A 22246-nucleotide genomic window follows, 5' to 3' on the forward strand; every position below is an offset into this window, starting at 1 on the left:
CTGTGTATGTGTGTTTGGTGAGGGGTAGGAGTGAGGCTTGAGCGCATGAGGCTGGTTTAAGTAGCTGTTGTCATGGTTACCGAGTTTGCAGCATGTGGGGCAATGTGAAGACCACGCCCCTGTCAGAGAATGGGTGTGGTTAAAGGCACTCATTTTCTCTATCTCTCTCTACCTCTCCATTTCTCTCTCTCTCTCAATTCAATATGCTTTATTACCATGCCCGTTCAAAAAAAGACAGTGTTGCCAAAGCACAGTACATTTTTATAAGACATTAGAACATAAAATTATATACAGGGTTCCTACGCAGTATGGAAAACCTGGAAAAGTATGGAATTTGATTTTAGTATTTTCCAGGTCTGGATAAGTATGGAAAAAAGAAACAAGGGTATGGAGTAATATTTGTGTTTCCAGACTATTGCATTTGCAGTACTAATCACTTCACTCAGGTCATAATGAACCATTCCTACTGTTGTGTAGCTTAACTGTCAGTCCCCATCGTCAAGATACAACTAAGATACAACTAAAAATGACCCAGCTAAATGGACGAATATTAAGTGTCATTTTTTAATTCACTTCAGTTGTCCATACCTTTGTTTCCCCCCCCCCCCCCCCGAGTTATCCCAAACCAGATGTGGCCGCAATGTCGAGAATATGGCAGAAAGATCTACCGAGAAGTTTGGAAATTTGAGTATGGAAAAAGTATGGAATTTTGAAATGGAAAATGTGTAGGAACCCTGTATATAACATAAGTGTGATTTTTGAAACTCTCTGCCCTTCATTTCTCTCTCTCTCTCCTTCTTTTCCCTCTCTCTCTTCTCCTCTGCTCTCCACGCATTCATAGCCTTGAATGATCCTTTTCAGAGCTGTGTGTGTGTAAGAGAGAGAGAGAGAGTGTGTGTGTGTGTGAGAAAGTGTGAGAGAGAGAGAGCGAGAGAGAGAGATCCATTGGAGCAGGTACAGCACATGAATAATGAATATTGGAAGCTTTTAAAGCCAGACTAGGAGCAAAATCAGAGGCTCCAGCAACCAACAGTACGGATGTGCATCCACACACACACACCCTCCTACACACCACAGCCTCTCAGCCACAGTGTGTGTGTGTGTGTGTGTGTGTTGGTATAATGGCTGATGCTTTTATCTCAAACTGCCCTCCTCCCAGGATGTAGGCCACTTTCAGACACACACACACACACACACACACACACACTTATTCAGAGGGGAAGTGAAACCCAGTCACTCAATGGGATAGCCTTTTGTTTGAGTGGTTGTGTGTGTGTCGGAGAATGAGGTGATTGAGCCTATGGGCTGTGCTTTCCTTTTACTGTGTGTGTGTGTTTTAATCTATGGGCTGTGCTCTCCCTCTACCTCGTTTGTGTGTGTGTATGGGCTGTGCTCTCCCTCTACCGTGTGTGTGTGTGTGTGTTGAGTCAAAACTATGGGCTGTGCTCTTCCTCTACTGTGTGTGTGTGTGAGAGTGTGTGTCGAGTCGAGACTATGGGCTGTGCTCTCCCTCCTCTCTCCTCCCCTGCACCCTGCCACCTCCTCTCTAAAAATAACTGCGTATAAATGCAGCCCTCGCTCAAACACACACTCACACACTCTCTCCTTCCCCTCAGCGCACCCTCACACTCTCGCTCTCTCCCACATAGAGATACACACAGAGACATTCACATTCAAGCACATGCACACACTCTCACACACACACACACACACACACACACACACACACACACTTGCTCTTCCTCACACACTCTTAACGCAGCTCAGCCTCACTTCTCCACTGTCCCTCTCTTTACATACACACACTCTTCTCTGATGCATAAACTCACTTCAAATCAGACACACGCTTGCTCTTATGAGGTCTTCAGATTATATATGCTCTGTACAAAACCATAGACACTCACTACAAACTCATTCTCTTTTAAGGAAATATGTTTCCATGGTAGCTATTCACAGGAAAGTTTGACCTGACATGGGCTCCAGTGGTGTTTCAGTTTTTTACCTAACGTTGTCTTTACATCTTGAAAATGTTTTGGGACTCGTGAATTTTGATCTTCAGTTCCTTGAACAAATGTTCTTTGTACTTGTTGATTTCCTGTTAAAGTTGGTCCGTGGTAGACTTCTACATTTGTAGCCCTGACTGTTCTGCCCACAGCTTGAAGCAGAACCGTACTGGTGAGGTTACTAACATTCATTAGAACAGTTCTGGCTCAGGTGATGAACATGCATTAGAACGGTTCTGGATGAGGATATTAAAAACGTATTATGACAAGGAACTGGATTAGTATTGGTCTGGTGTGTGTTTAATAGCGTGCATTAGAACTGTCATGGTAGGGCATTGACATACTTCTGAAGATGGCACACCCCTGTGCAGGGGGCGTGGTCAGTTTAGAACCCTGATCTGTGATTGGCAGAGGTGGGATCTCCTCCCACCCAATGGAAAGATTGGATATGGAAAGTAGAATTTCATTTGATCAGGAGCTAAGTATTTGATTTGGTCAAGTCAAATATAGACACAGATACAGCTAGCTGTCTAGATAACTGATAAATTATTGAGTTACACAGATATCCCCTCTGTAATTGATGAGCCTGGCTCTCTCTGTGTGTGTGTGTGTGTATGTATGTGTGTGTGTGTGTCCACCCTCCTGCATGTAGGTGGGGGATTATAATAGCTGATGGGTCTGGTGACGATGGAGGGTGTACGCTAACTGAGGAGGCTTAATGGGGTTATGAGCACTAGCTAGCTAACTCAGGTGCTCAGGTGGAGGTGATGGGCATACACCAGCAGTGCCAGTGGTACTGTGATGGGCATGGACCAGCAGCGTGGCATCAGTGCCAGTGGTACTGTGGCAGTGGCCCCCTCAGGGTGGTGGATAGTAGGCACTGACTTGGTTCTAGACTGGGCAGCAGGGACTGAGCTGGTTCGAGATGATTGGTACCAAGATGGTTCCTAGATATCTGGTACGGAGTTGGCTCTAGAGAATGGGGTTCTGAGCTGGTTCTAGTTGCCTGGTACTGAGCTGGTTCTAGGTGATGGGGGCAGGGCTGAACTGAACAATGAACAATGTCCCGGGGACCATAAAAAATGCTTCCAGGACACAATAGAATGATGTCTGGGACAACTCTGGGACAGTAGAAAAAATGGCAAAGCAAATTTCAAAATAGATACTTTTTTCCTAAACTGTTCACATGGGAATCTAAACATATCTTTCTCGTCTGAATAAAATAAATAATACAAAATTTGACCTGGCGTAATGGGCAGCTGGCAAAAGCAGCATTAGCCAGCTGATCTGTAAAGAAGCAGTTTTGTACACGCAGCCTTAGCCTACAACACTGTTTACTGCTCTTCGAATCATTGTAGGCTACAATGTCATTTTTGGTACAAATACAGTATAAGATACTCAAATGGGATGGGTGCTTGTGTTTCCTTAGGAATCCACCGTCTTGGTTTTGTATGAATAGTAAGTGACACATAGGCTGACACAAAAATAGGGCACGGGCATTAGGCCTAATGGGTCATTTTCCGATATTCCTAGGTTAACTTACCTAACTAGCAGGAAGGTAGGCCTAAGGTTACACTGGTGTTCTAAAAAAACGAGATGACAGTCCTCTGACTAAAACGTTGCGTGTTTCTCTGTCAGTGTCAGACAAAACGTCACCAATACCATGCTGAGCTAAATAGCCTACTGCAACTGCGATTTGACAAAACGATAGTGTTGCAAGGTAGCCTATAACTATGAAAACAGTTATTTAAGTTAGTATTTGACATTTTGCTGTGGCAGTTCTAAGCTATAGGCTATTCTTGAGAAAATAAACGAATACCGGCGAGCAGCCTCTCTGACAGCTTCGTGGTAATTTCTCACGCTACTTATTGTTTTCACTGAGATCTGTGGCCATGACATCACACCAAACTGACATTGAAATTAAAGACACATAAAAATAGATTATTGACGGAATGTTTTACAACCCTGTCCAATGAGAATGTCTAGTGCAACCTCAAAAAAGAATCATAAGCGCAACCTCTGAAAATGAGTGTTGTATGAAACAGCAGATGATTAATGTTAATAAAATGGTGTTTAATAAATTAAGTGTTCAGAACTTACATGGTGGACCAGAATGAGTTAATTAAGTGATGCAAGTTACTGATTAGTATGCTGTTTATTATGTAGAATGGGAAAAAACAAGAACTTGAATTTGGGACACTGGTGGTTATGTCCGGGACAGTGCCAAGTAGAATTCGGGACAGCTGCGGGACACAGAAAAAAAGTTAATTTGGAGCCCTGGATGGGGGACTAAGCTGGTGCTAGATGACTGGTAGTGGGCTGGTTCTAGGGAATGGGATAGCATGTACTGAACAGGTATTGAGTCACATCTATGAAACCGATCACGCCTCACTTTTTCATCAGTTAACCTAGCTTACAGCAGGTGTCTCTCGCTCACTCACTCGCGCGCACACACACACACACACACACACTTATGTGTGTGTGACCCCAGCATTAGGCTTCTTAAGATCCATGACACATTTCCACGCCCAGGTGCCCCCTACCAGCCAATGGGTACGCAGGTTAGGGCCAAACAGGTAATGCGTCTGTGTAGCCAGGTCTTCAGCTCCCTCTCAGACTCACACACACACCCTCACACACACTCTCGCTCTCACTCTCACTCTCACACACAGCAGCTCACACCTCACGACTGCCGGGGTCACTGCAGGAGGCAGGTAAGCGACTGGACGCCTGGACCGGGAGCATAAGAGGAAGTTTGTGTATGTTTGAGTGTCTCTACTTCTTGACCTGTTGTAGTGGAGATGTGTGTGTGTGTGTGTGTGGGGTCCTTGGGTGTATGCTGAATGTGGGGAACAGGTGGGATGAGTGTGGGCAGGCCTGCAGGCATAGTGTGGTTGGATGTGCTCTGCCCTCGTTGAGTCTGGACTGGAGAACATAGGCAGACACGGATGACTGTTCTAAGGTGAGGTACTGCGGTACTTCATGAGGAACCGCTGATGGTCTCCGCATTCTTGCTGAACTTAGGCTGGTGAGGATGAGAGAGAGAGACCCAGAGAGAGAGCGCACGCAAGAAAGGGCAAGGAAGAGAGAAGTAAGGAGGGAATGGAATGGGTTTTCAGTCAATGTGTAGAAAGAGTCTGTGTGTGGTGACTAGGTTCAGTAGTGATGGTGAAAGTGAGAGTGATCTTGAGTATGTGTGTGTGTGTGTGTGGGGGGGGGGGGGTAAGCTGAGCAGGATGAGGATTGGGGTCATGGAGAGCTGCTTCTTTAGACCATCAGCAGGTTGGGTCTTAACCGGATTGTCGTGGTCCAGCTGAATCAACTGTGTCCCTGGATTACGCCAATGACATTGGAGAGAGTCTCAGCCTGACCCAGGACGTGTGTGTGTGTCTGTGTGCATGTCCATTCATTCTTGTCCTTCATTCTTGTCCTTCCATCTATTCTATGTCTGGCCTCTGGCATGAAAAGCGGACAGCACTGTGTGTGTGTGTTTGTGTGTGAGGGAGAGAGAGCGGCGAGGGCATTGTATTTTGGACGTGTGTGTGACGAGGTACTGAGATACTTGATGCTCAGGAAGTGTGTGTGTGTGTGTGTGAGAGAGAGGTGGGGTGGATGGTAAGGGTGCAAATTGTAGGAGACGGCACCCTGAATATGTGATTTAAACACACCGCATTGGAGAGCAGAAAAGGTGGGGGGGGGTGGGGTGAGGGAGATGAGTAGGAGGGAGGGAGATAGAGAGAGAGAGGTGTGATTTTCAGCACTAGGCTAACTCTCAGCAGAATCCTGTTGCTTAGTAACAGCTTCTGGTTGGCATGGACACCAGTGGATTTCTTTTCTGAAGGGAACAGACCGTTGCTGCTGCCTGTTCTATTGTCGCCACGGTTATGCTCACGAGAGGGTAGTGTGTGTGTGTCTGTGTGTGTGATGTGTGCTGATCTGAGAGTATTTCTCTGATTTTGCTGCTCCACACCTGCTGTTGTTTAGTGGAGTCAAGGTCCAGCAGAAGTGCTGTCCTGTCTGGAGTCTCAGGAGATCCAGTGATCTATTTATAGATCTGTTGGTTCCCATAACCTCTCTGAGTGTCCAGCTAGCCTACCTACAGATCCACACGCTTTGGAGAGAGAGTCACTTAATGCTTCAAAATATAAACATTTTGACACTTTTGGCAGTTCAACAGTTTGGGTGATTTGCATAGTGTGGGGTACACCTCCTGTTCATTTTCTTCCTTGGCTAAAAGGACCATTTAAATGCTTTGGGGAACTTCAAAGTCTGAAGTCGAGCTAAAGCTGATTTAATAACAAGGCAAAATCTACTTGATATTTTAATACCATGAGATAGACCCCAAGCACAAGCATCGGTGGGTCAGCACACCATGCTCTCGTACATTGTGTGTTCATGTGCAAATCATTTGGCTCATTCTGTGACTTTGCCCGTCATGTAAATGAAGGCCCCTCATATTAGTTTTCTTCCTCGTCTAAGAGAGGACCTCTGACTCAGACGACCCCAAAGCCGTTCAGTTCATTATCCCGGCCTCAGTTTTCCAAAGCCGCCTTAGCGCCACGTCATTCCTATGTATTACTTTAAGCTCAACCTTCACATTTAGAGGTATTTCCTGAAACGTCTTTAGCTAAGGATACCTTTTGTGAGGGATATTTCCATAAGATTGGTCAGGAGGACTCTCAGCTATACCTTAACACAGTTTTCTGATAAACATTTTTTTAAGAGCTTAGAAATATTGTGTTAGGAAGGTTGGGAAAACTACTTACAGGTGGTTTGGGAAACACTTTAAAAAGTAAACAACTTTGGTAAGGTTTGCCTTTCCAGTCTAAAACATTGAGACATCCCATTATTGGTAAACCAGGTTGTCTCCCAGCACGTTAGCAATAGAATGATGATGTTTGTTTTTTTACCAAGAACCGGAATTTCTTCTATGTGTGAACATAGAGATTGCATTTTTTTGTCTAAAACTAGCGAGCTAACTTGCTAAAAGTAGAACAATGTGCCTTTCTGTCCCCACCACCTGCAGCATGGTTGGCACAGCTAGCTGTCTTGCAACCAACAGTAGTTTGCTAGCTGCAGTATTCGTATGGATGGCTCTGTTAGCTAGCTTCCTAGCTGCAATTGGGTACTGGATACATCTGTTAGCTAGCTTTTGTATTGATGGCACTATTAGCTAGCCTGCTAGCTGCAGTAGCCTATTTCTTTGGATGGCGCTGTTAACTAGCTTGCTAGCTGCAGTAGCCTATTTCTATGGATGACACAGTTTTTGTTTGGATGGCACTTCTTAGCTGCAGTAGCCTGTTTGTATAGATGGAACAGTTAGCTAGCTTGCTAGCTCCAGTGTTTGTATGGGTGATCTCTGTTTGGCAATGTTGCGCTGTGTAAGTGTAGGCTAGTTTCATGTGGATTTCCTCACATACCAACCTGCAGCATAAGAAAGTGTGCTGACAACTCTAGTTGCTGAGGAGATGTCGGCTGTGGCTATTCTTCTTCATAGGTCACTGTTGCATCAGTATGATCCCAGATCAAGTCTTTAAAAACCTGAATTATGTTTAATTATTAGCCCTCAAACATTTCCTATGTGCATGTGTGTAACTCTCTCTCTCCCTCCCTCCCCCTACCTCTCTCTTTCTGTGTGTTCAGATCAGTGCGTTTCCCAGAGCGAGGTCGGAGAGAAGCACACACACTAGCAGGGGAAAATGAGCGAACTGGACCAGCTACGCCAGGAGGCTGAGCAGCTCAAGAACCAGATCCGGGTCAGTCAAACACACGCACACACATGCTCACACACACACACACACACACACACAGACGTGCGCACACACACACACACACGCGCGCGCACACGCATCCACACATGCTCACACACCTACACATGTTTACTGCTCACACACATACACACATTGTGCTTTTTGTTCCCCTGCTACTCCATGACTTCCTTTATTTTCTATAAAAGTCTTCCCTCTCTCTCATCACCACCTTTGTGTGTGTGTCTGTCTATCTGTGTTGTCTCTCTATCTTTCTGTCTGTCTGCCTTCCTTTCCGTCCCATACATACACTTGTATGCATACACATTCAATTATACTCTTGTCAGTTTGTCCTGGACCCACATACTGTCTAGTCAGGCTGGTTGCCTGAGGCTTACGTTTTGACTGAAAATGGTGTGTGTGTGTGTTTCCTCCAGGATGCCAGAAAAGCTTGCGCCGATGCCACCCTGTCCCAGGTAAATTAACGTCACACACACACAGGATGAGTATGTGAGATGGTTTGTGTGAGAGGGAGAGATGTAACTCTACTAAATGACTAGTGTTCTCTATTGTCTGCATGGGTGTGTGATTGTGTGTGAGATAGAGAGAGAAATGTAGCACCTAATCTGTTGCGTGATCGATGCATGAATGTGTGTGTGTTATGGAGGGACTCACGTGTGTGTTGGGTGTGTGCAGATCACAGCCAACATCGACCCAGTGGGGCGGATTCAGATGCGCACCAGGAGGACACTGAGGGGTCACCTGGCCAAGATCTACGCCATGCACTGGGGAACCGACTCCAGGTACCGCACCTCTCCGCCCTCCCTCTCCCCCCCCCCCCCCCTCTCTCTCTCTCTCTGCCTCTCTTTCTCCCTCCTTCCCTGTCCCTTTCTTTCTTTTTTCTCTCCACCAGCATCCCTTCTGTCCTCCCTCCTTCCCCATCTCTTTCTCAACCCCCAGCAAGTTGCTCCAGGGAGACTGGCCCTGCAATTAAATGACATCTGCAAGTCGCTTTGGATGAAGGCATCAGCCAAATAAAGAAAGAAAGACCTCCATCTCTTTCCCTCTCTCTCCCTCTCTCTCTCTTTCTCTCCCTCCCTCCCTCTCTCTCCCTTTCTCTCCCTCCCTCCCTCTCTCTCCCTCTTCCTCTCTACTCCATCACAACCCATGGTTCCTATTTATCCCTCTGTCCTCTCCTCCTCTCTCCATCTCTTCGAACTCTCCTTATCTTTTCTTCTCCTTTTCTTCTCTTGTCTTTTTATTCTCTTCTGTTTTTCTTCTCTTCTCTTTTCTCTTTTTCTCTTCTCTTATCTGTTCACTGCTGTCTTTAGTGTCATCATTACCCGTCATTGTTTTTCAGCCAGAGAGAGAGATGATTGTTTGGGTGTGGCTGAATCCTCTGATTAACCATGATCCTGTTGGAGAGCAGTGTTATTTTCCATACTCTCTCTCTCTCCAACTCTTTCCATCACTCTCTGCCCCTCCCTCTCTACCCTCCCCCTTGTCTCTCATCTCTCTCTCCATCTCCCTCTCTCCCTCCATCTCTCTCTCTCTCTCTCACTCTCTCTCTCTTATTTCCCCCTGTGCACATGCATCAGCTGAATGTTGGGTAGCTAATTGCTAGCCAGCAGGTGTGGCCCTTCCCGGAGGGAGCCAAGCTGCTTTGTCATGTTGCTTTTCTGCGTCACACACACACACACACACACACACACACACACACACATATATATAAAAACAGCCACACAAACACACACACACCATCCACACACACACTCATAGCCACACAGACCGATTCTCCTTCTTTCTCTCTGAGTCTGGTGTCTGTATGTGTGTGAGAGGGTCATATGTGTGGATGGTGTGTGTGTTTGTGTGTGTCAGAGAGAGACTAGTGTGGACCCTGAGCTGTGGGAGTATGTGGTTAAATTTAGTTGCTAATGTTGGGAGTTAATTGTTGGAAGCACCTAGTCTTGGGCACAGAAACCAGGACACCAGTCTGCCAACACCAAAATAGCTTTGCACCTCGTCAGGATAGCCAGGGCTAACAGCAATAGCTATACACCTCCTCAGGCTAGCCAGGGCTAATAGCAAAAGCTATATACCTCATCAGACTAGCAAGGGCTAACAGCAATAGCTACACACCTCCTCAGGTTAGCCAGGGCTAACCGCAATAGCTATACACCTCCTCAGGCTAACCAGGGCCAACAGCAATACCTGTGCACCTCATCAGGCTAGTCAGAGCTAACAACAGTAACATCACACCTTGTCAGACTAGCTAGGGTTAACAGCAGTAGCGTTGCATCTCCTCACTAGCCAGGGCCAATAGCAGTAGCTTTGCACCTTAATGTGTCAGACTTAATAGGGCTAACAACAATAGCTGTGCACCTCATCAGGCTAGCAAGGGTTTGCAGCAATGACATTGGACCTCAGCAGGCTAGCTTGGGCTAACAACAGGGTGGGTTAATGTTTTGGTGGTAAGAGGCAGGGTAATGTAGTATTTCTGGTTGTAGGGTAGGCTAATGTGTTTGAGGTTAGGAGCTAATGTTGTTGTAATAGCACAGTAGTCTAATATTCTGGTGGTAACAAGCTAATTAGCTGGTTGTTGCATTGGCAGCCATTAAGCAATTAAGCTCATTGGTATCGCATATTGGTGCTACCATAACATGTAGGATAACATGCAGGGTGTATATTATCATTGCAATGTTCTAAATCAGTATGCCAAGTGTGTATGAGAGTTGGTTTCGGGCTGTAATCTAGGAATGGACAGTGAGTTTAATTCCACTCTGTCCTTAGTGCTTGAGTATGCAAGGTAAGCTGATGCTCTCAATCTCCCATAAGCATCTTACTACCAGAGAGACACTGTGTGTGTGTATAGCATCTCGCTACCAGATAGTGTGTGTGTGTGTGTGTGTGACATGCTCCTAGAGAGATTGTGGTTGTAGTTTGACATTGAGGTGTTTGTTTGAGTGTTGTTGAGTGTTTCTGTGTCTATCTGTCTGTGTGTGTATTTTGGAGATGGGTGTGGTGTGTGTGTGTCTGTGCGTTGCTCAGTAAAATCTAGATCCTGCTCTTGCTGTCGCCATGTTCCTGTTTAGTGTGAAGATGAGTGGCTTTGCATATTCAAAACACTACAGACAAGCTAGCTGCGTGTGGGAATGCGTGTGTGGAGTTTGCATCTGAATAGACTCTGTGTGTGTGTGTGTGCGTGTGTGGAGAGTTTGCATCTGAATAGACACCGTGTGTTTGTGTATGTGAGTCTAGAGATGTGGCCGGTTTGGCCGTGGTACTGATAACAGTCCTTCAGGTTAAATCCACCTTTCCATATGGAGTCAGCTTCACGTAACTGTGTGTGTGTGTGTGTACGTACGTGACAAAAGCTAGTAAAGAATCATAGAGGCAATGTTTGCATTTTGTTTTGCATGTCAACAAGGAAATTCCACTCAAGTCCATTTGATTATTAACCTTTCTGTTTTTCTGTTCTCTCTATGTCTCTCTGTCTCTCTTTTTTTCTCTCTCTTTCTTTCTTTCTCTCTCTCTCTCTATATATATATATTTTTCTCCCCCTTTAGGCTTCTAGTCAGTGCATCCCAGGATGGCAAGCTCATTATTTGGGACAGCTACACCACAAACAAGGTAACACACACACGCAAACACACATACGTTAGCCAGTGGTAGATCTTTGATGTTTGTTTTACTAAAGCACTGGAGAGATCTTCGCCTCTGGTCAAACCCCTACTGCATGCATGAAGAGTTGAGCTGATTGGTTGGCTATCCTGACGTTTCTGTGTGTGGTGACTCCGTGTGGTGACTCCGTGTGTTCCGCTCCCAGGTCCATGCCATCCCCCTGCGCTCCTCGTGGGTCATGACGTGCGCGTACGCCCCCTCTGGTAACTACGTGGCCTGTGGAGGTCTGGACAATATCTGCTCCATCTACAACCTCAAGACCCGTGAAGGCAACGTCCGCGTCAGCCGTGAGCTGGCAGGGCACACAGGTAACACACGCACACACACACACACACACACAGGATGGAAATTGGCACAAGCCAACAGCTAAATGCTGGTAAAATATGAAAGTGGCTGGTAGATTTCAGACACAAAGTAATAATTGAATATTGAGTGCCTGGTGAATTTGCCAGTGGCTGATAGATGTACACATTTTTTAAATTTGATCTCCATCGCTGACAAACACACACACACTCATCACCTACAACGTGAAGTACAGAGAGGTTCTTTGAGCCATGAACTGAAGGCGGCTGCTCCACCCAGTTAATATGGCTGCTACTGGTATACACTGTGATGTCATTAAGCTAGATGCACAAGAATCACACACACATTCACACACAAACACACACTAGTCATCTACAACCTCAAGATCCGCAAAGGAATTGGCAGGGTAAACGGGTAAAACAGACACACGCGCGCACACACTCGCATTCAGGACTAAAGGTGACATACTCACACACTAGTGTTATGCACAGCCTGGTCCAAAATCAGCGGACACCCATGGTTACGAATTAAACAAAATATTTTTAATTAATTAATAATTAACTAATGACATTATGGTCCTTTGTGTTCCAGTCAGTACAAATTTAACCAAAAGGCTTCAATCAAAGTAATAGGCCCTAGTTAATCAGCAAATATAATTTGCTGCCTGGGCTAGTCTAGCAACTCTCCGTTGGCTTGCAAGCTGGAAAAATTAAAACTTCGATAGGGCCAATCACATCGTGTATAGAGACGTTAGGTGGGCTTAACATAATGATTGATGGCAGAGTTGCAACGGTTCGGCTTGAATTCCCTGCTACTTGAGAGATAAGGCTCTGATCAGACCGAATTTAACAGAGTCGAATTTAATGGGAGCCTATGTGTAGTCTTATGGAAGCTTACTATATTTTAACTGGCTATTAATTGATGTATGCAATTTTGACACAGTATAATAAACAGGCCGGTAAAATAATGCTGACACTACTGCATTGTTTCCATCGTATGTCACAACCCCCCCCACACACACACACCTGTAGGCTACACACACACACACACACACCCTCACCCTCACCCTCCTGTAGGCTAAACTAAACGTTTGTCAGACTAGAGAGAGTTGTGTTTGTGCTGCATTTGTAGTGGATGCTTCAGATAGGTTAAGCGGTCACAGAGGCCAAATCTGTTGGGGTTAGAACTTAGGATACAAATTAACATGCAAAAAAAGAACTTAGGAATCAAATTAACATGCAAAAAAAGAACTTAGGATACAAATTAACATGCAAAAAAAGCAGGTCACATCATTTTCTCTCTAATATGAAGTCACAGTTGGCTTGAAATATAGCATTGGTTGTGTCAGTGTATAGTTCGGTTTGCCTGTGAATGGACCCACGTATCACTGCCACACACACACACACACACACACACCTTCCTAAGTTCATTAGCACACCTGACACCTCACACAGATATGTTACTACTATACACACATACACACCTGCAGCACACCACATCACCTGACACACACACGAACACACACACTTGGAGCAGTAAGATGGGATACAAGGACTGTGGATCCAAGCTGTGTGTGAAACTAAACAGTGTGTGTGTGTGTGTGGACCTGAGCTTCCTGAGCTACGGACTGACTGCTCTTCACTCTTAATTACTATGTGATAAATGAGAGCCCATCCTCACACACACACACACACACACACACACACCAGATAACTATCGTCCCACTGGTGTCTGAAGCTGCCTCACACAAGTGGTAGCAGCCTGTAGATGTCCTGAATCAAGACAGACACACACAAGTACACGTACGCACGTACACACGTTTATGTCAGACATGGAAGACACGTCAGACTGTGCACACACACACAATTGCACAGGCAGGTGTCAGGCACACACCAACATGCATTACATGCAAGACTACACAAATACTCACACACTCATGCGCACACAAATACACACTTCCACACTCTCATGCGCACACCTTTATGTAAGATTACAAGACTACTGAAGAGTGGCAAAGAAATAAATGTATTTTCCTTCCCTCCTTCTCCTTTGTCATCACCTTTTTGCCCCCCCCCCTCTCTCTCTCTCTCTCCTCCGCCCTTCCTCCCTTTCTCCTTTTCCCTCTCTTTCTCCCTCAGGGTACCTCTCCTGCTGTCGTTTCCTGGATGACAATCAGATTGTCACCAGCTCTGGAGACACCAGCTGGTGAGTTTGGGTACTGCAGCACATGAACACTTAAGCCAGAACACACACACACACACGCACACACAGTAAAGGTGTGTGTGGTGGAGTCTAGGGCTGTCACTTTTTATTCAATATTCGAATATGCATTCGAACATGACATGAAATATCAATGTCAAACTATAAATGAACTATTCGGTTTTTAGTGCCATGTGTAGCACATTTTTACAGTCTTAGTTTGTTTTTTATTTTATTGTTTGCCATCTCATCCAGTACCGAGTGCTCTAAACGTATTGTAGCGTTGGCCCATGACCAAATCAAGCCAATAATAGCCAATAGCCAGTAGCCACAATAATGACTGGAGCCAGAGCCCTCAATAGCCACCCTGTTAACCGTTAAAGATAATGTAGTTTGCCGACTCTGCAAAAAAACAGTTTACTTACGCATTTGTGTGTGTTTGTTGTTTGCCTCCTTAACTGTGTGTGTGTGTGTGTGTGTGTGTGTGTGTGTGTGTGTGTGTGTGCGCTCCCCCCCTCAGTGCTCTGTGGGACATTGAGACTGGGCAGCAGACGACCACCTTTGCGGGCCACAGCGGAGATGTGATGAGCCTCTCCCTGGCCCCGGACACACGCTCCTTTGTGTCGGGGGCCTGCGACGCCTCAGCCAAGCTGTGGGACGTCAGAGAAGGCATGTGCCGGCAGACCTTCACTGGACACGAGTCCGACATCAACGCCATCTGTGTAAGGCTCACTCACTCGCTTACTCTCTCTTCTGTTCCTCTCTGTCTCTCTCTCTCTCTCTCTCCTTCTCTCTCTCTCTCTGTCTCATTCACTCTCTCTCTCTCACTCTGTATCTCCCTCTCTCCCTGTCTCTGTCTTCTGTCACACACACACACACACACACACACACACACACACACACACACACACACACACACACACACACGCATCCATCACATATACAGCCACACACTTGTCATTATGGGCTTGGTTCATGCAGGCTTGGTTGTATGTTGCTGTATGTTAAGGCCTTGTGTGTGTGTGTGTGTGTGTTCAGTTCTTCCCCAACGGGAACGCGTTTGCAACGGGCTCGGACGACGCCACCTGCAGGCTGTTTGACCTGCGCGCTGACCAGGAGCTGATGGTCTACTCCCATGACAACATCATCTGCGGCATCACCTCCGTGGCCTTCTCCAAGAGCGGCCGCCTGCTGCTGGCCGGATACGACGACTTCAACTGCAACGTGTGGGACTCCCTCAAGGCCGACCGCGCCGGTGAGACACACACACACACACACACACACTTGTACATGAGTACCATGTTCACACACACACTCAGTCACACTCAGGTCACACACACACACACACACACACACACACACTCAATCACACTCAGGCATAGTTGCCAGCAGTGGCCTAATGGTTAGGTGACCCTGTCACACACTCAGTGTGTGCGTGTGCGTACTTTAAGTGCTTTTATGAGTGCTGGTGTGTATGCTTTGTCGTGTGTGTGTGTGTGTGCTTATGTGCTTCGGTGTCGACTGGGTCATGTGTTTCTATGTGCATCACTGTATCGGTCTGAACTCTAACTCACTCTCTCTCTCTTTGTGTGTGTGTGTGTGTGTGCAGGAGTGCTGGCGGGGCACGATAACCGCGTTAGCTGCTTGGGCGTAACTGACGACGGCATGGCAGTGGCCACAGGCTCCTGGGACAGTTTCCTCAAGATCTGGAATTAAAGCCAGCAGGTAAGCCAAACACCCGTGTGTGTGTGTGTGTGTGTGTGCGTACGTGCTAGGTGTTCGGCCTTAAAGCGCACAGCTGTATGGTAGTATATCAGTCCAGGGTCCAACATAAGATTGTCCTCCCATTGGTTCCTCTGGCCAACATATCGGATTTGTACTGCCCCCATAGTCCTTCTGGCCCCGAAAAGTCACTGTTTACATAAAACTGTTATTTTATGGCATTGGAATGAAGCCCCTCTTTCTGTTAGCAGCCACGTTTAGCTCCAACCAGTTCGCATCACAGATGAGCTGAAATGACTCGTGGTAGTGATGGGCAGAAAAACACGGGCCCGAACATGCCAGTAACTGGCCTGACATGCTCGTCTGCTTGCCCCGGGCCAGTAAACCCTGGTCAGTCCTTCACAGGGTCATCAAAATGAGCCTGTAAGAAACTAGCGGCCTCCAAAACCTTGACATGTTTTAAAAGCCCAGCATCATGTGATTGTAGCTTGATTGCTTAGTGAAGACAAAGAGATGAGATCACAGCTTACTGTTGCATGTCGGGTAAAAGTGCACACACACACACACACACACAGGGGTTGGTTGGCTATTGATTGACTTGCATCAGTGTCATTTCAAAGTGATGAATTTGGAAATAGTGCATCTCCAAATCACCCCCATACTGTAGCATAGCACATAAACACACACACTTAGAGCAGCAGAGCTAGTGTTCCTTCATGACATAACAGGAAGTGATGTCATGTGAGCATGGTTGACTCTCTGCCGCCCCCTGCTGTTTGACGGTAAAAGTGCAGCTCCCCTCTCCAGACTCTTGGCCTTTTTTCAAAGCCGTGTGTGTGTGTGTGTGTGTGTGTGTTTGCTTGGTCCTCACCAGTACGTTCTGCTCTGTGCTCGTCTGTTGCAGGTGGCATCCGGACTCCAAAGTTGACTGGAAGACCATTCTGACATCAAACAAATCGTTCAATTTTATTGCATATCCAATTTTCTCAAACACAGCGGAAGAAAAGAAAAAAGAAAACCTCACTCACCCCACCCGCCCCCCTCCCCTCTCCCACCCCAAACTAAACTCGGAAGGGCAGAAAGCAGACAAACTAAGAGCACAACCCCCCCCCCCCCCCCCCCCCAACCCTCCCTAGACGCATGAGCCTGATAGGGCGGGGCCACTCAAACATGATTGTGATTGGTCATTCCTCTCGGGACCATGATTGTGATTGGTCATTCCTCTCGGGACCATTCTGGCCTGCCCCCCAACCCCACCCTGACCACACCCACACGCCCTGTGCCCCGCCCATTTCCCTGCTCTCTGTTGGGCAGGTTGGTTTTGTTTGGGTTTGTTTGTTTTGGTTTATTTCTTTGTTTTGTTTGTTTGTCGTCGCAGGTTGATAAGCGCAGGAATTAGTGTATCCAAGAATCACAAGAACGACACATCACACACAACCCAATACCACTTCACACACACACACACACACACACACACACACACACACACACACACACACACACACACACTCTTACTCCATCCAATACCACTACACACACACACACCACCCAATACCACTGCTCAAACACACACACATACACATACGAGCATCAGCCAATGCCACTGCTTCCTTTTCTGTCAAACTATTATTAGACTCGCTCTTTCTGACACAAACACACATACAGAACAGACACGGATTCACACACACACACAGGTATGAATGCACACTGTCATTTTTAAGCCGATTTCTTAAGTCAGTCGTTGGCCAGATAGACACACGGATGATTACGTCAGCAGGCTTCAGTTCCTCCTGCTGCCAGGAGGCCTCTGTCCAGCCTTCAGGGTCATGTCCACCCCCCTCTCTCTTCTCTCTCTCTCTCTCTCTCTCTCTCCCTCTCTCTCTCTCTCTCTCTCTCTCTCTCTCTCTCTCTCTCTCTCTCTCCCCTTCCCCGTCCCTCTTTCTCGTCTTTGTGTTCTCTTCGTTTGCACAACTGTAAGTGTGTGTGCCGTCTATAGGATCATGTCTCTAACCAAGCACATGCTATTCCCATCATGGAGTCCCCCCCCCCAACCCAACCCAGCCTGACCCTCAACCCTGACCCTGAACCCCCCCCCCCCCCCCCAAACCCCACCCCTCGCAGTCTGGGTCTTGTAGAATAATGAAATGAAGAGAACCCATCGTTTATTAATTTAATTTGTCTCTGGTTTTGTTCTTTTGTGGTTTCTTTTCCTGGGTCTGAGTTTGGACTGGTGTTATGCTTGAGGTGGTGGTGGGGGGGAGGGGGGGGGGGGCATTGGGCATCATTCCGGATTTCCTTTTGGAATGCAGGCGTCGGCGCGGCAACACTCCCCTGTCCGACTGAGCTCCGCCTGCCAGAGAGAGACCTGTTGTAAAAATCAATGTTTGAAAATAATGATATGAAAACTTTTTAAGTTAAAAATAAAAAAAAAATGATTTTGGTTGTCTGCCATGGATGGGGTAACTGTTAGAATCGCATGCTGTAGAATTGCTTATAAGAGGTGCATATGGAACTAAGTCCTTTTGATGTTTTTCTTTGAGAAAATAACCTGTTGAGTAGACCACCTTTCTCACTATGATATTTATGTTCTTTTGGTACTCTGTGCATAAATACCGAATTCAAATCAACTGTCAAAGCTATGCACCGAGACCACACACACTGATTACCACACACACACACACACACACACACTTCCAAACACATTTAGCTGCACTTACACACTTCTGAAATGTAAAATCATTCTCTATCATACATGAGCCCACACACACACACACTCAACACAGCCTCACACACAGGCAAAGAATAGAACAAAGAGCTTTTGGTTGTTTTTGTTTCCTGTAGCGAAGGAGCCCCCGTGAGTGTGTATGCGGACGGCCGAGCCCTTTTGTAAGCAGCAGGTGTTTGCGGGAGGCGTTTGGGCGGCAGACGTGCCGGTCGGTGTCGGTCGCCGTGGCTCCCCATTGGCTGGCCGGCCGCCAGGCCAGGCCCTCTGTAGCAGTAGCCCACCTCCCCCCCTCCCCCCACACTCTGTACAAACAATGTGCTGTTATTGTGCGATAGGCCTGGAGTTGGCAAAAAATACAGAAATAAAAAAAAAATACAATTAATTAAATTCCCTTTCCTTTTCTCTCACGCTGTCTCCTCTCTCTCTCTTCCTCTCTCTATATATCTCTTTATCTTTTCTTCTATCCCTCTCTCTCTGTCTATCGCTCTCTCTCTCCATACAATTAGCTGTAGACCTCTGCACCCACCTGTACCCCTCACTTTTGTATTTAAGTTTAAAGTCAGTGTACAACCGAGAGCTGGATGCAGGATAGAAACTATATTAAAATGTACTGTTATTTAAAATGTAATAAAAAAGCAGTTTGAGACGATGTGGCGCCTTACTGCCTCATTTCTCTGGGAGGGGATGGGAGGGGGGATGGGGGAGCTACCAGCCAATCGGAGTTGGAGAAGCTTGCAGAGAGGTGGGGCTTTCTGGCCCCTCCCACACCTCTGGCCCTGTCTTGACAGCTGTCATTAAAAGATCCCCATGACAACTGAACTGGAAAGCATGATGTCCTGTCAGGATGGTGGAAGCGTGAGATTTCAGAGGCCAATCCCATGGCAGAGCAGTCTGAGATGCTGTGTGGAGCATGACCTGCACTTGCGACAGTCTGGGCTAGACAGGGCACACCGCAGGACTCCGCTAGAGAAGTCACACCGCAGGACTCGGCTATAGAAGTCACAACGCTAGGAGAGTTGGCTAGGACACTGGAACGAACTGAGGCTAGAGATCGTCAGCACACACAGCGCGAGACGAGTCTGCTAAAACGCTGGAGCAGGACGAGCTCCGAGGTCCAGTCAGAAATACCAGGGCAGTGAGGAAACATCCCAAGAGTCGGGACTCAACCACTAGACACACCTGTGTCATAGTGAGAAATGCTCATCTGGCAGAACTGGAAGTATAGTCTATAATTAAGAATTAAGAGAATTATGGAAGTATTGTAAGTGCTAATGCAAGCTAACTCAGCTGTTGAGCTGTTTGGGGAACCTTAGAGCAGATCCAGACAGGCCACGATGCCCACTGAGGATCAGAATCCTCCACAGTCTCCCCCTATTCATCTGCCTGTTTGTGTGTGTGTGTTTGTGTCTGTCTGTCTCAAAGTAGCACAGTAAATATCCATCCATTAGCCTCTTAAAGCAGGGATTGTGAACAGATTGCGGTCCAGGGCCCATCATTCTTAGTAAGGGAACAACCTGAGGACCAGCACTGAGCAGATGTGCTGAGAGGGGAGAACCTGACGGGTGTGAGGCGTTCGGTCCCAGCTCCCACAGTGTACCCATATCAAGCCCAAGCACAGACAACACTGCCCCCTGGAGCCGATTCCTGCCACTGCAGCCCAGCCCTGTACTCCCCAATGAGGATGATGACCTGGAAGATGTTCCAATTTTGCAGTCTAGGAGAATGAGAGAGTGGAAAAATTACCTGCTCACCTCCACATTCAGGTTGGATGAGATCACAGTGAAACCGCTGTGTGAAAGTGAATTAATTTAGGCACAGGTGGACTCCAACCAAGTTGTAGAAGCATCTCAAGGACCATTGTAGGATGCACCAGAGCTCAATTGCAAATGTCATAACAAAGGGTCTGAATACTCATGTAAATGGAATATTTCAGTCTTTTATTTTTTTATACATTACAAAACACTCCAGACACCGGTTTTTGGAGTGTTGGAGTATTGTGTGTAGATTGAGATTGTAGATAGAGAGATGGATACTTTATTGACCAAGTTTTTTTTTCCAGGGAGTAGCCTAAAACCAAAGATTCTAGAGCGGAGCGGTAAATATGACATTTATTTACCAGGAGTGTCACAGGGTTTTCAGGCTCTATCACGACAGTGCTCTGTTCTAGAATCTTTGCCTAAAACATGTCAGGTCTTTGTTGCCGTGACAACACAGAGAGAGTAAACACAGAGATTTTGACCATTAACCCTCCTGTTATCCTTGGGGTCAATTTGACCCCAAGCAACGTTTAACATCATAAAATATATGGTTCACTTTTTTTTTTTTTTGCTTCATGTTTCATGACTTTTCCTCAATTGAAGGGTACAACAGAGTTGGCATGAAATTTGTACAATAATATGTTTTCAATGTCCTGTACAAATATTTTGTAGGTACACTGATGTTCCTTGGGGCCAGGTTGACCCTAGCTGTATGAAACATAAGATACATTAATATTTGACACATTATGGATATTACTATTGTAATAGTATGAAAACATATTGTTATTATCATTATTACATACACAAGTATTACATATAAGTAATTTTGGAATGTGTAAGTCAAAAGGGGAAGCAACAGCAAGCCTTTGGGCTGCTGACACTGGATGGGCAATATTGCCAGCCAGGGTTCCAAGGTTCATAAAGGGGTGTGTGTGGGGGGGGGGGGGGGGCTTTTGATGGTGGTTATTACACACTTGTTAGGTACCTGTCACAAAAAAAAACTGGGTAACAATATGAATTATAATCATTTTCTGAGGGTTTATTTAGCTGGGGTCAAATTGACCCCAAGGATAAAGCATGTCGGTAAGAATTGAGGGTAACAAGGGTTAAACATAGATGCACCAGTCATGTGGTGTTCTGGAGTTGAAGTACCTTGAAGCTGCTCTCTGGGACACATTCTTAGTCATTTATAAGATTTACCTAGTCCATAGTTTCACAACTATGGACATGGATGGTTTCCCAGTATTTCTGTGGATTTAATTTTCATTCACGAATGTCTTTATGGTCAAAGAAATGTCATTAAATCCCTGAAACAGAAAAAAATCTCTGGCTACTCTGAAGTAAGGCCAGGAGATGCACTCCTCTCCCTCCACAGGACTCAGCCCACAGCGCCATCTGCTGGCTAAAGAGGAACTTGAATTTGAAGAAGGAACATGGATATGAAGCGGATGTTTAAAAACAGAGCAGGTAACCCTTTCTATGAACTTTGTAATACTTAAAGGATAGTGATACTAACACATTTTGGTTTATGAAGCCTTATAATGATTGATATAAATCTACATAACTCATACTTTTAACTAATTCATACACAGTCAAGTCTGCTCTAATGAGAAGTTATGATATAATTATAGCTTAGAGCTTAGTGTATCATATCACAATGCTTTCTAAAGCTTTATAATAATCTTTACTATTAAGTAAAAGACACTTTATACACATTATGATAGTGTGAATGTAATGAAAATACCGTTCCAAAATGTGTTGCTTACTACCCTGTACTACTGTATTTGCAGTTGTTAAATTTCCCTTGGGGTAATTAAAGTGTCTATCTATCTAATCATCGAATCAATCATCTGTCAATCATGTGTTACTGGTGGGCGAGAGTGTGATCTATCAGTCAAAGGTTATATCAGGATTGTGTTTATGTGACAACACCGCCCCCTGGTGTATCCACAACATAGCATTGCACCATGGCTTAGTTCATGTCGGAGTTGAGGATAAAGGGCCCTATCATGACCGTCTAAAGTGCATCGTCACTATGCGCTAAGCCACTCCCTAGGTTGTTAGTTGCCACACCCCTGGGCGCATTGTTTAAAAAATAAACGTGCAAAA

General features: G+C 46.0%; 1 protein-coding gene across 1 annotated transcript in view; it reads left to right on the forward strand.

Moving 5' to 3' along the window:
* The window catches only part of gnb1a (guanine nucleotide binding protein (G protein), beta polypeptide 1a), a 34183-nt gene extending 15154 nt beyond the window's left edge, over positions 1–19029 (forward strand). The window contains exons 2-11 of the mRNA XM_076277219.1: positions 7647–7759; positions 8188–8226; positions 8447–8553; positions 11317–11380; positions 11577–11739; positions 13873–13939; positions 14454–14655; positions 14972–15188; positions 15543–15658; positions 16560–19029. Of these exons, the coding sequence (XP_076133334.1) occupies positions 7703–7759; positions 8188–8226; positions 8447–8553; positions 11317–11380; positions 11577–11739; positions 13873–13939; positions 14454–14655; positions 14972–15188; positions 15543–15649 (1023 nt within the window). The 5' untranslated portion in view covers positions 7647–7702 and the 3' untranslated portion in view covers positions 15650–15658; positions 16560–19029. The remainder of the gene's footprint in view (positions 1–7646; positions 7760–8187; positions 8227–8446; positions 8554–11316; positions 11381–11576; positions 11740–13872; positions 13940–14453; positions 14656–14971; positions 15189–15542; positions 15659–16559) is intronic.
* The last annotated feature ends 3217 nt before the right edge of the window (positions 19030–22246 follow it).

The sequence above is a fragment of the Alosa pseudoharengus genome, unplaced genomic scaffold, assembly GCF_046254945.1.
Source record: "Alosa pseudoharengus isolate Yale_2024_CS ecotype anadromous, Long Island Sound unplaced genomic scaffold, YU_APseudo_1.1 YU_APseudo_1.1_scf_9, whole genome shotgun sequence".
NCBI lineage: Eukaryota > Metazoa > Chordata > Actinopteri > Clupeiformes > Clupeidae > Alosa > Alosa pseudoharengus.